Genomic DNA, 13,558 nt, shown 5'->3' on the forward strand with positions numbered 1-13,558 from the left:
TTTATTTTTTGAAATATTTTGTGAATAGCTATGAATTTTGAAAATTTTTTTTCTAAAACAATTCCAAAACCAAGGTCCTCAAAAACATATAATCCGGCTTTTATAAGTAGTTGTAATACGGTGTTGATCATTTTTGGAGCTAACTCCTCCCACCCCAATGATAAGAACACCCAACGTCCATCAAATTGGTATAGAGACTCAGATACTATTAGATATCATCTATCAAACTCAGGTAGACACTTTTTGACATTGGGAGAGGATGCTTAAGCTTTTTATAAAAAGCTTGAAGAAACAATATAGTTATTTGTTAAAGTACAACTTTGTTCTCAATACTACATATTGATATTATAGTGATTTTAGTGGCTTGTTTGTTATTTTTGTTTTTCTGTGTTGACTGGCATTAATATATATCTTTTTGTTGATTTTTTTTCCAGTTAATATGTTATGTACATTTTGTTTCAACACAAAAGAAGGGGATTGAAAATGAGTAGTAGGAACACTTCCTTGGAGAAAATTGCAAGTGGAAGATTGCCGTGGAGAAAATTTCCACTGAAGAAAATTGGTAGTATTAAAGTTCAAACTTTCAGATAGCACATTATAAATTGTCTTAATATTATTAGTGACAAATATCTAAAGATATTTGTTTGTTCCATCCCCCAAGAGAGTACCTTCAAGTGTGAGTAATATTATTGCCAAAATAATAGGTTGGAGTCTTCGAGTTGTGCAGGGTACTCGGACATACCCCTGGATCCAATACAGACCACATTTTTTGTTTGTTTTTGCGCCATTTAACTCTTTTTTCTTATGGTAAAAGCAAATAACCTTATTTGTATTTCAATAGTCAGAATAATAATTGTTTTATTTTTAAATTTGTAATTTATAATGTGTTATTATTCATCTTGAAGTTTTAACAAAATATGGGCAATTTCCCACCATGGTAATTTTCTCGAGACACGGACAATTTTCCCCAAAGCAGTTTTCCAGGCACGTTCAAAATCATACGAAAATAGACGTAGAATGGCTATATGGCTAAAACTTAATTTTTCCTCATAGTTCATAATAAATTTCAGAGTGAAATAAAAAAAACAAGGACTGTTCTTATAAAAAAATCATATATTATGTCGCATTATAAAATATTCCTTTCAATACTTGGGTTCACCATTTAAAAAGAAGTAATATAATATTTGTATCTGAAAGAATGATAAATGTATTGTTACACAAAACGAAAAAATAACTTAACAGTTTTTTTTAATCTTTAATTGTTAAAAATAAGCTGTGAATAACTTTTACAGGAATCAGACATGAAATTGATTTTTTTTATTGTTACGTATCTTTATTTTTTATTTTTTTATTTCTTTTATGAATAAGGATAAAATATGGTCAATAATAATATGTAATATAATTTTATATTATTATTGCTTCAAGATTTATAAAAACAATGACAATTCTCTAAAATAAATTCTTTAAACATATAAATTGACTCTATTCGGGTTCTTGCTCGGACTCGAATTTCCAGTTGCATTTCTAATCACCGTTGCTCCAGGATGAGGATTTGCATGATGAATTAAATGTCCCCTACTAGGAGAAAAATATAATGGAGATGAAAGACTTCCCGTGTTTCTTGCATTATTATTGATAAGATTGGCACCACCCATGCTCGATCCAGTCGAACTCCCTGAATTATGCGGACTACCATAGCCTATTGAGGTCTTGGGTCCATTTTTGACTGTAGCATAATACTCAGGTTCCCAAAGTTCACTTCCCACATATCCGCTGGAGGAATACTTTGAGCTAGAACCAGATGATTTGGGATCATCATCTTGAATATTTGCATATTTCGGCACTTCATAGTAGGGCTCTTCCTCTTCTTCGACTTCTAAATCATGGTGATTCTGCAAGGAAGACTGAGGAGGATGAGAAAACTTATAGATCATGGTCTCATCCTTCATATAAAGACATTGATGAGGATTTTTCCGTCGTGTACGTACTCGGTATGCACAGCCAATCCCGACAACTAGTAGCAAAATGCTTACAGTGACAATAATAGCCACTGAGATTGCTACAAGTATACGAGTAAAATCCGTGCATGCAAGAGAATCAACGGACACGTTAGCTAAACGAGGGCTTCCACTAAGATTCTCACACCAAATATTATCCAGCTCTATTTTATTGGAAGAGTTTTTGTTTCTGTGGTACAGATCCCAAAGCCAAGTCAAGGAGCAGTTACAGTAAAGTGGAAGACCTCCAAGAAGGAGAGCTTCAAGGGGACTCGGAGGTAATTGTTGAGGAGAAAGAGTGCTCCATGTTCCATTTCTGAGAGAGAGTACCTTCATTCTTGTATTTGTTTGGAGCAAGCCCAGTGGAATGGGTAAGAGTTTCATGTTAGAGTTTAAGTAAAGCTCTTGTAATTTTATATTGTCCATAAATGTATGGGATTGAATTAACTTTAGACGATTCATGTTGTTTGCTTTAAGGCTCTCAAGAACAAACATGGAGCGAAAAGACTCCACATCAAAGTGATGAATAGGATTGATTGATATATCCAAGTGCCTGAGCTTGTTGGCTTCACGAAGAACTTCATTTGGTACAATTTCTAAAAAATTATTACTAAGATCCAGGGTGTCCATGGATTTAAGTCCTTTGAATGGATTTCCTATTGACAAGTTTAAAAGTTTATTTCCTTTTAATGAGAGCATTCTAAGTGCAGAGAGTGGGAGACTCTCTGAGGGCAATTGCTGGATTTGATTCTTGTCCAAATACAAAAATCTTAAATTTTCAAGAGGAAGAAACCACTCTCGGTTCAGCTCAGATAAAAGGTTCTCTTCTAAGTGAAGTACTCTTAGTCTGCTCAACCCCGCAAAAGCATCTTTATAAAATTTGGATATTTTATTTCCTTTAAGTCTCAGTTCCACAAGAGATGAAGTATGCTCAAAATAGTTATCATCCAGGGATGAAATAGCGTTTTCATTCAAATCCAGAGTAATGAGAGCACTCAGCCCCTCAAATGATTGTTTATGAAGAGAAGTAAGGAAGTTATTGCTCAAATCTAGGAACTGAAGTCTTGACGACTCCACAAACTGAGCTCTTCCGAGGGTTTTAAGCTCATTTTGACTCAAATCCAGGGATTCCAAGTAGCGATAGACTCTTATAGCTCCTTCCAGCTTCCTGACTCTATTCCTAGATGCTATTAATCGCTTGATGGAAGGATTCAACATGATAGGAATCACATCCAGTGGCTGCACATCATTCATATGCTCTTCTGAGAAGGAGCAATTGGCAAATAGATTAGTATTATCACAAATACAAGACTCAGGACAATATGCTAAAACTCCTTTCATTAACAAAGGCAGAAGTAGAAAAATAAGTTTGGAGCCCATGTTTTCTATACGATAAAATATATCCTTCAATATCATTGTTCAAATCTTTACGTCATCCTGAGTAGAAAGGGGGTTTTCTTGCTTCTAAAAGATTTGGGGTTTCCTTCTTCTTTTTTTTTCTCTCTCTCTATGAATTGTATATCTTTTCGATCCTTGTTATTTGGATAGTGACCTGAAATATAAAAATGAAAAAAACTTTAATTAAATCAATTTATCACAAAATAGATCAACTGTTAAAGTACGATGTACACAATGTCAAATGGAGGACACATAAAATACAATTATATCATTCTCACTCCGGATGCCTCTCATTTTTGCAATTTATTCAAAAAATGAATGCAAAGAGATAAACACTATATTAAAGCAGTTTTGTTCACAACACAACAATGACACATATAACAAGGAACAAAAGCTCCTCAACAAGAAGCAAGCAATAAGGATTTTTCTCAAATGAAGTGTAGAGCACATTTGTATTCTTCATCAAATTTTTGTGTCAATTTGTATCAACAAATTATTCTTTCTAATCCTTTTTGGAAAATTGAACTTGAAATAGGTCAAATGGAGTCTCACCATAAAATAATGAGAAATAGACGGATTTTATAAAAAAGGGACTATATCGAAGTCAATATTAGTTTATTTTATATCAAATACAGGTTCTAAACTACAGTTAAAAGTCTTGAGTTTCTTAACTCATCCCACAAAATTTGATGAATAAGCCTATGAATGATAAAAAATAATAAACTATAATATTGGGTAAAAAAATTTAAATGTCACAGTTGTAAGGATTTTTTATTTTCAATTTCTCATTAACAAAAAACATATGTATTTTTTTTTAAATATATAAAAAAATTCGACAATAAATACCATAAATAAACCTTTTATTTTCAAATTATCCCCCTCAATTATAGTCAAACATCCAATTTATATTCTTTTCGAACAAATAACATTGATAAACAATTTTTATAGGCAATAGCTAAAAATAAGTAAAGGTTATAACCATTTTTATCACTTTCTTTATTTCTTTCAAAAAATTGTAACTCTACATATGTCGACAAAAGTTTTTTGTCTCTTTTACAGAAAACCTCTTAAGCATTCTATCAAAACTGTAAAAAAACCCATACAGTAATGCCGCACCCTAACCCCCCCCATCCCCATCCCTAAAAAACTGACGACCTCAGCATTATACAATTTGCCCCTCTCCCCCAACTTGAAAATACATTCCATTGGCTGTATGTATAAATGAAATGAAAAAGTAAATTTGGATTTTCTAATTTTTGGTTTTGTTAAAGATTGTTTTTATGCTGATATACCCTCCATATAATTTAAAAATAATATCATTAGAAGCAACTGCTGTACTTGATACAAAACTCATATTTTAAGCTTACATAGATATTTTTTTAGCACATGCATGAAATATTTAACACCTTATGAAATGTTACAATCATTTCCTGTTAAATGAGAACAGCTATTATCAGCATGATTCCAGTATGATCAATAAGTACAAAGTACGCTCCTATATGGAGCCATTTCCCACTAAAATACATATATAGATTTACTTTCTTGCTTAATATAAATTACTTTGCTAAAAAGTCTCCTTCCAAAAAAACAAGTCATGTAAAATGCATATTTTTTCTTTAAAAATAGCTATGAAAAGATTAAATTATTGTCTATAATGACTTTAACGATTTTAAACTTTGATAATTAATTCGTTGATATGAAAAAGAAAAATGAAATAATTGCATGCGTTAAAAAAAGTTTTTATGTCGAAAAGAGAAGTGAAAAGAGAAAAAAAGTTAATTTATTACATGTACATTTTTATGGATGGTTGTTATAATGAGTAAAATGATATTATTATCAAAAAAATAAAGTTTAAATCCAAATCCTTGAAAGGAAGAGTAAAAATTACAAAAAGATATTGTTCATTTTAGTAACTTTTATTGTATTTTTTTACTTATATATATTGAAGTATTTTATTACATAGGTACTTATGCTAATTATCTTTGTTTTTAATCAGTATTTAAATGCGGTACTGTGTCAGAGAAGAGTTTATATTTCCTTGTTTCTGTATTATAAGTTCATTACAAATATTGTTGTGTCTTCCATATTTGTTCGGTTCAGTTCAGTTTTAGGACTGTTCCTATCAGTCATTGACAACGGTCCTGCGGACGGTCAGTACTTGAATTGATTTTAAATTGAATAAATAAAGTTTTGTGTCGCTATGAAGAACAAAACTTTCTCAGTTTTAGGATTTATATGAAGGACTAAACTGGACTAGATCAATACTCAACTAGACGGGACTGTAGTCATCAGTTAGGTATAAGGACCGACACAACACTAGTCTAACGTGTGAATGGTTTTTGCATGAATCTTCTTGTTCAATACTTATTAAACTGATTCCCTTGGATTTTCCAAAGCATATCTGTGCTATTCCTTAATCATAGCGAAGGACTACAGTCCAGCAATGTTGCACTTTTCGGACTTAAAAAAGTTAAAATCGATCTCTTGTGACGTCATTGATAGTGGTCTTCCTTTTTTTAAATTATTCCATTATAAAATAGAATAAATTATAGTGAAGCACGATTATTTTTTTGTAAGATATTAATACATATATCTTATTTGGTCAAGTAAAAATCGACAATTTTTTAGTAAAAATACCAATCGGAACAATATGACCGATTCTAAGACTGAACTGAACCAAATAAGTTACAACCGACACAACACTATTTTTAGGTCTGTTGTGATGGAAGATATCCCCAATGTAGTCAAAAAATAGGATGCCAGTCGAAATTTCTAATTATTTAATGAAATTTTTGAAAATACTCCTTCATTAGACAAAGGACTTTTTAGTAATAGATTCTTCTAAAAAAAACCGTCATTCGATTAAATATCGACAAAGTCAAGAGGGATCCAAAAAGCATTTAAATGCTCACAAAGAAAAATCATAGCCTGGAATCTGTTAATTGAATAATGAATTTTCTATTTTGTTATAAAAATAGTTGTTGAACTCCTTTCTCTAGAATTGCATACTCCACAGTCTGATAATTAGTAATGAAAATCAAGACCATTATTTAGCTTGCCAGTTTTTTTTTTAAATTGAAATGTTAATTTTCTATTCCTAACCTGTTGTAAATATTATTTAGTTAGAGAGGAGGAACTATTCTTTTCTTCTACATACAAGCTATTAATGATGTATACTCAAGCAGATTGAACATTTGTGTGTGGTCATAAAAGACGGAGAATAACTTGAAGGATTTATTGCAAAGATATAATTGTAAGTTCTAAATGGACTCAGTAGAATGCAGGATCTAGATAGGAGTAATTCTAGCCAATGTCCTTGTCTATTTCCTTCGTCACAGCTGATTGTAGCTTGTCTAAGAAAACGTCACGACAGCTTAGCTACTCTCCTTCCAAACATTCTGTTAGGGATACTTTTTTGACTTTAGGTTTCTTTTTTTACCATGCCCAAAATACACACGATCTACATTATTGCATAATGTCAAAGCCTTTGAAGTTGCTACCTGAATATATATTTTTATTTTTATTTTCTAAAAGCTGTTCTTATTGTTTTTTTCATTCTCAAGAAGAAAACATTGACACATGTATAAAATATACAGTATACCAACGACTGTGTTTCCGTATAAATGCGGAGAGTACCGTTAAGGAATTATATGTGTAAATCCTTTTTGGACTCGGAGTAGAATTGAGCATCGACATCGTTGATATCATTGTTTGTTACGGATTGGTTTTAGTTATTCATTTTGTTCATCTCAGAGCTGTTTGCAAATAATTAAATTGAGCTCTCCTCCAAAACAATTTTTCGAATTGTCAGGGTGACTACGTTAGTTTCAATTCCTTTTTTTTAACACACCGATGATGGATAGTATCATTTTAATATGCCCAAAATATTACCAATTAACATCACCGCTGATAATCCATGTTCTAGTCAATGCTTCGATTGGTTTTAGTCCTTTATGAAATTATTACTGAAATAATAATAATCTTCCAAAATTTACAAAGTGCAGCAGAAACATTTTCTACAATCAAGAAGCAAAACCCTAGTAACATTTTATTAGAAAAGTATAATGAAAAATTTTATTGAAATTTTTTTTAGCTATCAATCTTGGCAAGAATCATTCGATATGGCCGCCTCCATATGAGGTCGAACTTGGCAAAAATGTTGGCCCATTGCTTCTTGATGCTGGCCTTGAGCTCCTGCACATTTCTGAGTGATATCTTCCCAACCTTGCTTTTTAAGACGCTCAACACCCCGAAGTCGAAGGGATTGAGATCAGGACTAGAAGAGAGGGCCGGCAGTTATTGCCCCAGAAGTAAGTTAAGTGCACCTCACAGAAGTTCTGTGTCTGCAAGGGCGTATGGCATATATATAAGTCCGCATATAGTTGTTCTAAGGACATTTAGCCTTTAGCCAGGGTAAGATTTTCCTCCTAAGGACCTGATAGTAGGCCTCAGCCTCGATTTTCTCATTCGGCTTGATGAAGAATGGATCAATTTTCTTCTCATCAGAGGCCACGACTTCCAAGCACATTGTTTGGGTCGGATGTTTTCTCCAAAGTGTAATAGACTACTTCAGGTGATGCTGCTATAAATGTTTCGTTTTTACGTTCAGAACCTGGTCGACAGATGACTCTTAAAGTAATTAAGGATTTTTTTTTGCATCTCTCAAGTCTTAAGGCCTTCATCCTGTCGGGTAGGAGATGTCTTGGAGTCCTGAAAAAGCTATTAAGATCAAAGTCATCATGAACTGCCCTCATAATGGAGATCTCGTCCTTGTTGAACTCTTCAACCCAGCGGTGCGTTGATGTTGTTGGACCTTCCTTCATCTTCGCCTCCAGGAACATGAGAAATGTTTCATCTCGCCTAAAAATATTTTTTCCACTTCCAGCTTTCCTTTTGACTCCTTTTTCATTCTTCTTGACCAGGATAAGGTTCCAGACTATCCTCACGGTAAATCTGGCAATATCTAAAATTCGTTTTGGATCAACATCCGGGTCAAAAAGATCCGAAACTCTTTGCTTAATTGATTCCTGTTCACTCCCTTTCGTCCAATTGTGATCAAATTAAAACAATGGAACTTTACTTGAGATCTCACCTGAAACCATAATTAACCAAAAAAAAAAAAAAAAAATGAATGAATCGGAAAATCTCCGTGTTGTACCCTGTACAATTCATGTCTCGCTAATCGAATTGAAAACAGACTCCAAAATACCACTTGCTATCCAAATGTATCACAATCTGACATATTATTTTATAAGACAATTTTACACAACCCTATTAAAAGTTGGAATGTCTCACCGACCTTTGTTAGTTTCTTATACCTGAAGAAAGTTTTATAATTAGATTTCTCTACACACTAATTCCAAATAAATGGTCTAGAAAGCTTTAAAAAAATCTATGGTAATCTTAAATCTACGAACAACAAAAAAAGTTATTTATTTTTTCATTCTTTCAAGACTTTCTTCAACTTTTTTCTACCTAGGACATTCTTTTTCATTTAACATGGAAATAGAAATTAAATTCTTATAAAATGTTGACACAATATTTATCTATTAATGTATCATGATAATGTTATTTTTTTGTATTTAATCTTATAAGAAATTGGACATTTATTTGCCTTAGTTTGACTGTGTTTACTCTTGAATTTAAAGGGATGTTATTAGAGGGGGAGAAACTTTCCCCCTATGGAGTATTAGAGTGGAGAAAAATAGGATGTGACACGGAATTTTGAATGATTGAAATAGTAACTTTAAAATACGAAAGGAATGAAGACATTTTGAAAAAATAAGTATCCCTTTTGACAGTGTGGGAACCCAAAACTTTCAGTAAAAGAATTAAATTACGAAAAACGTTATTTTTATGAAATCAAGAAAAGAAAATTTGGATATTTTTAAAATGTTATTGTAGCTATATTTTGTATTCCAAAAGGCATTTTTCATGAGAAAAAACATTATCTACACCCTGGCGAACAGATTGGACAATGATCAATTGACGATTTTTGAATATGAATACCGGGTCCATGGTGTACCACGCAGACATGACGGCAGCTCCGAGCAAATACAAATTTGGATTATATGTATGGCATACATTATTCTCCAAGACATCTCAAACTGCTAATTCCAGGGGGTTTAGCTTAGAGCTGGAGTAGGGTTACATGTAGGCAGGGCAAAAGTAAGTAATATTGTTGTTACCTAAATTTTGGTTGTTCTTGGATGCATTCCCAACTTTATCGAACTTCTTGATATTGTAATCAGTCTGGATGGAGATCCCATCAGACTCTGCACCCTTCTCGGGATGGACACCGATGCGGGAGGAGATCGTACATGCATTTTTTTTTCTTATTTCGACATTTTTTACAATTAGAAACATGAAGGGGGGAAACTGGTTTATTTTTATTGTAGCTGTCATTTGGTGGCGTAATGAATTCTTATCTAAAGGTTTACTTTTTATTGCTCCCAACACTTCAGAAAAAAAAACTTTCCAATAAAAAGTCAATAAACTTTAGCCTAAAAAAAGGAACACAAAAGGTTAAAAAATACATAAAACGTTATATGATTAAACAACCGCCAAATTTTTCATTTATTATTTTCGAAAAAAGCTGAAAAGGCATCAATTTTTTTCTTTAAGTCAACACATATCAGAGTTGGAAAAAATAATGAAATGAATGTCGACCCCCCCCTCCAGCCAAGAATATAGGTATATATATTTATATGATGTATTATTATAAAGTTTTAACAACAAATTAGTTCTTGTATCTCAAAAGAAGAAAAAGGATTATGCTTTTGATAGTTAAATTAATGATTATTCTTGTAAACAATTGGAGAAACAAAAAGTTATGAAATTCCTTAATCAATCACTGAAAACTTATTAAAGTTAGATATTAATCATATTAAACATACAAAAATTATTTCCATATATTTTCCTCATAAACATAATATGTATGTAAATTAACTATTAATTATTACATATAAATTATTCTACAAATTAGGTAGAAAGTTGAAAATATAACGAAGACTATTAGGGGAAGAAACCCAGTCATACCCAGATACATGAAACTGCTATTTTTCAAATGAAATGTGTACTATATCCAAATTTTCGTTTATCTGCAGTATATAACAAAGCGACATCTTTCGGATGTTTATGTAAATAAGTAATTTTAAAAATCCCTAATTATAGGCAATTAGTGTTTGATTAGAGCCTGTTTAGACAGATTAACCAGGATTATTAGGATCTTTCAGAGAAAATATTTTTCATGATATGTAAATATATTGGGCCCTCGGTAAAGTTGTAAATCTCTGCCTATGGTCATTTTCCCGAAATTGGATTTTTTGATATACATAAGAAGCATAATTGTTAAACATACATGAGAACACACATTTAAGCTCTGAACCTCATTATGTTCCAAAGTCATGGTCGATTATTTATGTATTTTTAACGTTTTGTGTCTCCTTGACTTCTCAAAATTAAAGGGTCCTTTACTCTGACCAATTACAGTGTGGATCTGATCAGTGATAAAGATTTTATAATTTTCATTTTTTCAAGAATAAAATTTAAACAAAATGTTCTGTGAAGACATTTATTTTATTTTATCGCTGGACACAGATTTTATTCAATACGTGAGTCCTCAGCTCTAATTGTTGCCAGAATACGATGCCTAAATCTTGTGCAAGGCTTGACTCTGAAGTCAACTCCTTCTTGATAGAAGCTTAGAGAAACTGTACACTCCCAGGAGAAGTAGCACGCACCCTCTTCTCCAGAAGCACTTAGATAGAGTAGCCCAAGGGAGTGTGCATCTGGAGAAGAGATTTGCCATATGTTTAGGTCTAAAATTCCAGCAACTTGTATCGGAGAAAGGCCTGGGTCTTAGCGGTGCGATGACACGGAGCCCCGTTTGAGTGAAAACAAAGTGCTCCCCGAACATTTCACTTGCCCAAGGTAGCACTTTCTTATCCAGAAGTGGGATGTAAGCATCTGCATCGATCCACACCTTCCTCTCCACAAAAATGGGAGAGTAAACTTTGCCTGTGCTCGACACAACGCCCAAGACAATGGTGGTGGTGAATAAGTTCCTGACACAATCAACAGTACTACAGCTGTATCAGAACTCCTTGGATATGAAGATGGAGGATATGCCACGTAAGAGAAATGTCAAAATTTCAATCCTGTGTTGCTCTATTTTACTCGTTCTCGTTTTTTTTTTGTTTTTAACTGAGTTGGAACTTACCATCAGGAAGCTTGAGTCACAAAACCTATCTTTCACCGAGTTTGAAGGCAATCAACGGATGAATTTCCTATTTCTTTCAAATTTAAATTAAGTGTACCACTAGATAAGGTCATAATCTTTATTGTAAATTAAATCAAAGTAGATTTGTAACCTTTGTCTTAATCCTGGTGATCAAGAGACAAACAAACTAGAATGGGCACTCCCTAACTAAAACTAGCGTTGTTACCAACCAAATATTTTAGCACCGGGTCCACTAATGACATAGGTATAGGTAGTTATGTACTTTTGTATACTTTTTCAAGTAAAATATAAAAGAAATAGAATGGGCACTCGGTAGAGGGCAAAACCCCGACCTGGAATCAATTGAGTTATATATTTCAATTTTTTCGAAAGTTATGGTCAATTATGCATTACTCATTTTGTGTTACCTTCTTCTCTCAAAAACTTAATGGTCTCTTACTGATAAAAATCAATCTGTAACTTTAGGCAAAATCCTGGTGACTTATAAATAAACAAATATATGTAGACAAAAAAATAACCTCTGTCCAATTTCGTTGGCAAAGGTCATGAATCTCAAAAATAAACATACAGAACCACATATGTATGGGTCAGCCTACCATTTGTACCTATAATAAAAAAAATCATCTACAGCTAAGTTATTCAGACTTTTTACTTCATATTTCTTCTCTACGAAGTATTTCATGTACGAAAAAGTAGATACTTGAGGTAAATTTGACTATAAGCGTATTAGTCTTTTATCCGGATTTGACAGTGTATGAAAAATATTTTTAAATATATCTAAAACCTTCTACAAAATTGTCTTTTTTTTTTGCAATTGTGACGTGTCAAAAACAAAATAATCTGAATAATATATATTACTTTATCTACTTTTTCCAAATAAATAATAATAATAATAATTGACAACTGTATTTAAGATGATGATTTCATAATAAAAAATGGTGTCCTTGAAGAATTGAGTCTGATTCATTTACATGGAAGTGTCAAAAACATGAATAGCAAAAAAACATACAACTATTACATTGAATATCTATAGTCAGCCTTGAACAATACGAAATGACTTTGTAGGTTGAGTCAGTAATGTTTCTAATTATAGTTTGGTAATGATTATCATTGAGTAAAATAGGTTAGTGTCTCTTTTCCTCGTTTCACTCCCTTTTATCAATTAACAAAGTGTACATTGTATATTAATCTTGATCGTATAATTCATTTTTTCAAAAATCAAAAACCGTTAGTGTTTGACTGTGTGTTTTTTTACGTAGATTTCAAAAATGAAATTTTCAAAAAGATGAGATAACTCGGAGCTTCATCAATTTCACTTTGGAAATATAGATACAATGCGTTTTGTCTCTATTTCTCCAGTGCTGGCCTTCTATGTATAATTTATAGATATTTCTAATAAGGGAATACATATGTGTTGTCCTTGATGCGAATAATTCACATATGAAGAAATTTTAATAATTCGATGATTCTATGCTAATTATTTGTACACTTTAAAAAGGAAAAATAAGCAGTAATTTTAATACTGTTTTGTTTGGAAATACTTAAAAACATATATTTTTATTTATTAATCTAATGATGTATATCTGTTGATGTTATATTTCATCAGTTCGTTGTTGTTTTTTTCTAAACATATAATAGGATAAAATAAATATCACAGTCCAGAATAATTTATTAACAAAAAATTTATTTGATTAAGTGATGAAAATATTTAAATTACATTTGAATCAATTAAAGAGTTTCAACTTTTTCTTTCAGTTAATTTTTTATTATCTATTTAATTTTTGAGGGTTATAGAGGTCTTGTTTGACGTCATTCTTTGACATCTGTCTCCTGCTGGCTTCTTGATTCCTATTTATTCCATCTCTATTTTTTTGAAAAATACTGCGAAGAAACGGCTCCAACCATTTTAACAACAATGCTT

At 32.0% G+C, this 13,558-nt stretch overlaps 1 protein-coding gene across 1 annotated transcript in view; it reads right to left on the bottom strand.

The window, feature by feature from the left end:
- Window positions 1-1,095: 1,095 nt before the first annotated feature.
- The window catches only part of LOC121132332 (uncharacterized), a 34,265-nt gene continuing 21,802 nt past the window's right edge, over window positions 1,096-13,558 (bottom strand). Inside the window, exon 2 of the mRNA XM_040727719.2 lies at window positions 1,096-3,549. Coding sequence (XP_040583653.1) covers window positions 1,464-3,413 — 1,950 coding nt within the window. The 5' untranslated portion in view covers window positions 3,414-3,549 and the 3' untranslated portion in view covers window positions 1,096-1,463. The remainder of the gene's footprint in view (window positions 3,550-13,558) is intronic.

Source organism: Lepeophtheirus salmonis, chromosome 2 (assembly GCF_016086655.4).
Source record: "Lepeophtheirus salmonis chromosome 2, UVic_Lsal_1.4, whole genome shotgun sequence".
Lineage (NCBI taxonomy): Eukaryota > Metazoa > Arthropoda > Copepoda > Siphonostomatoida > Caligidae > Lepeophtheirus > Lepeophtheirus salmonis.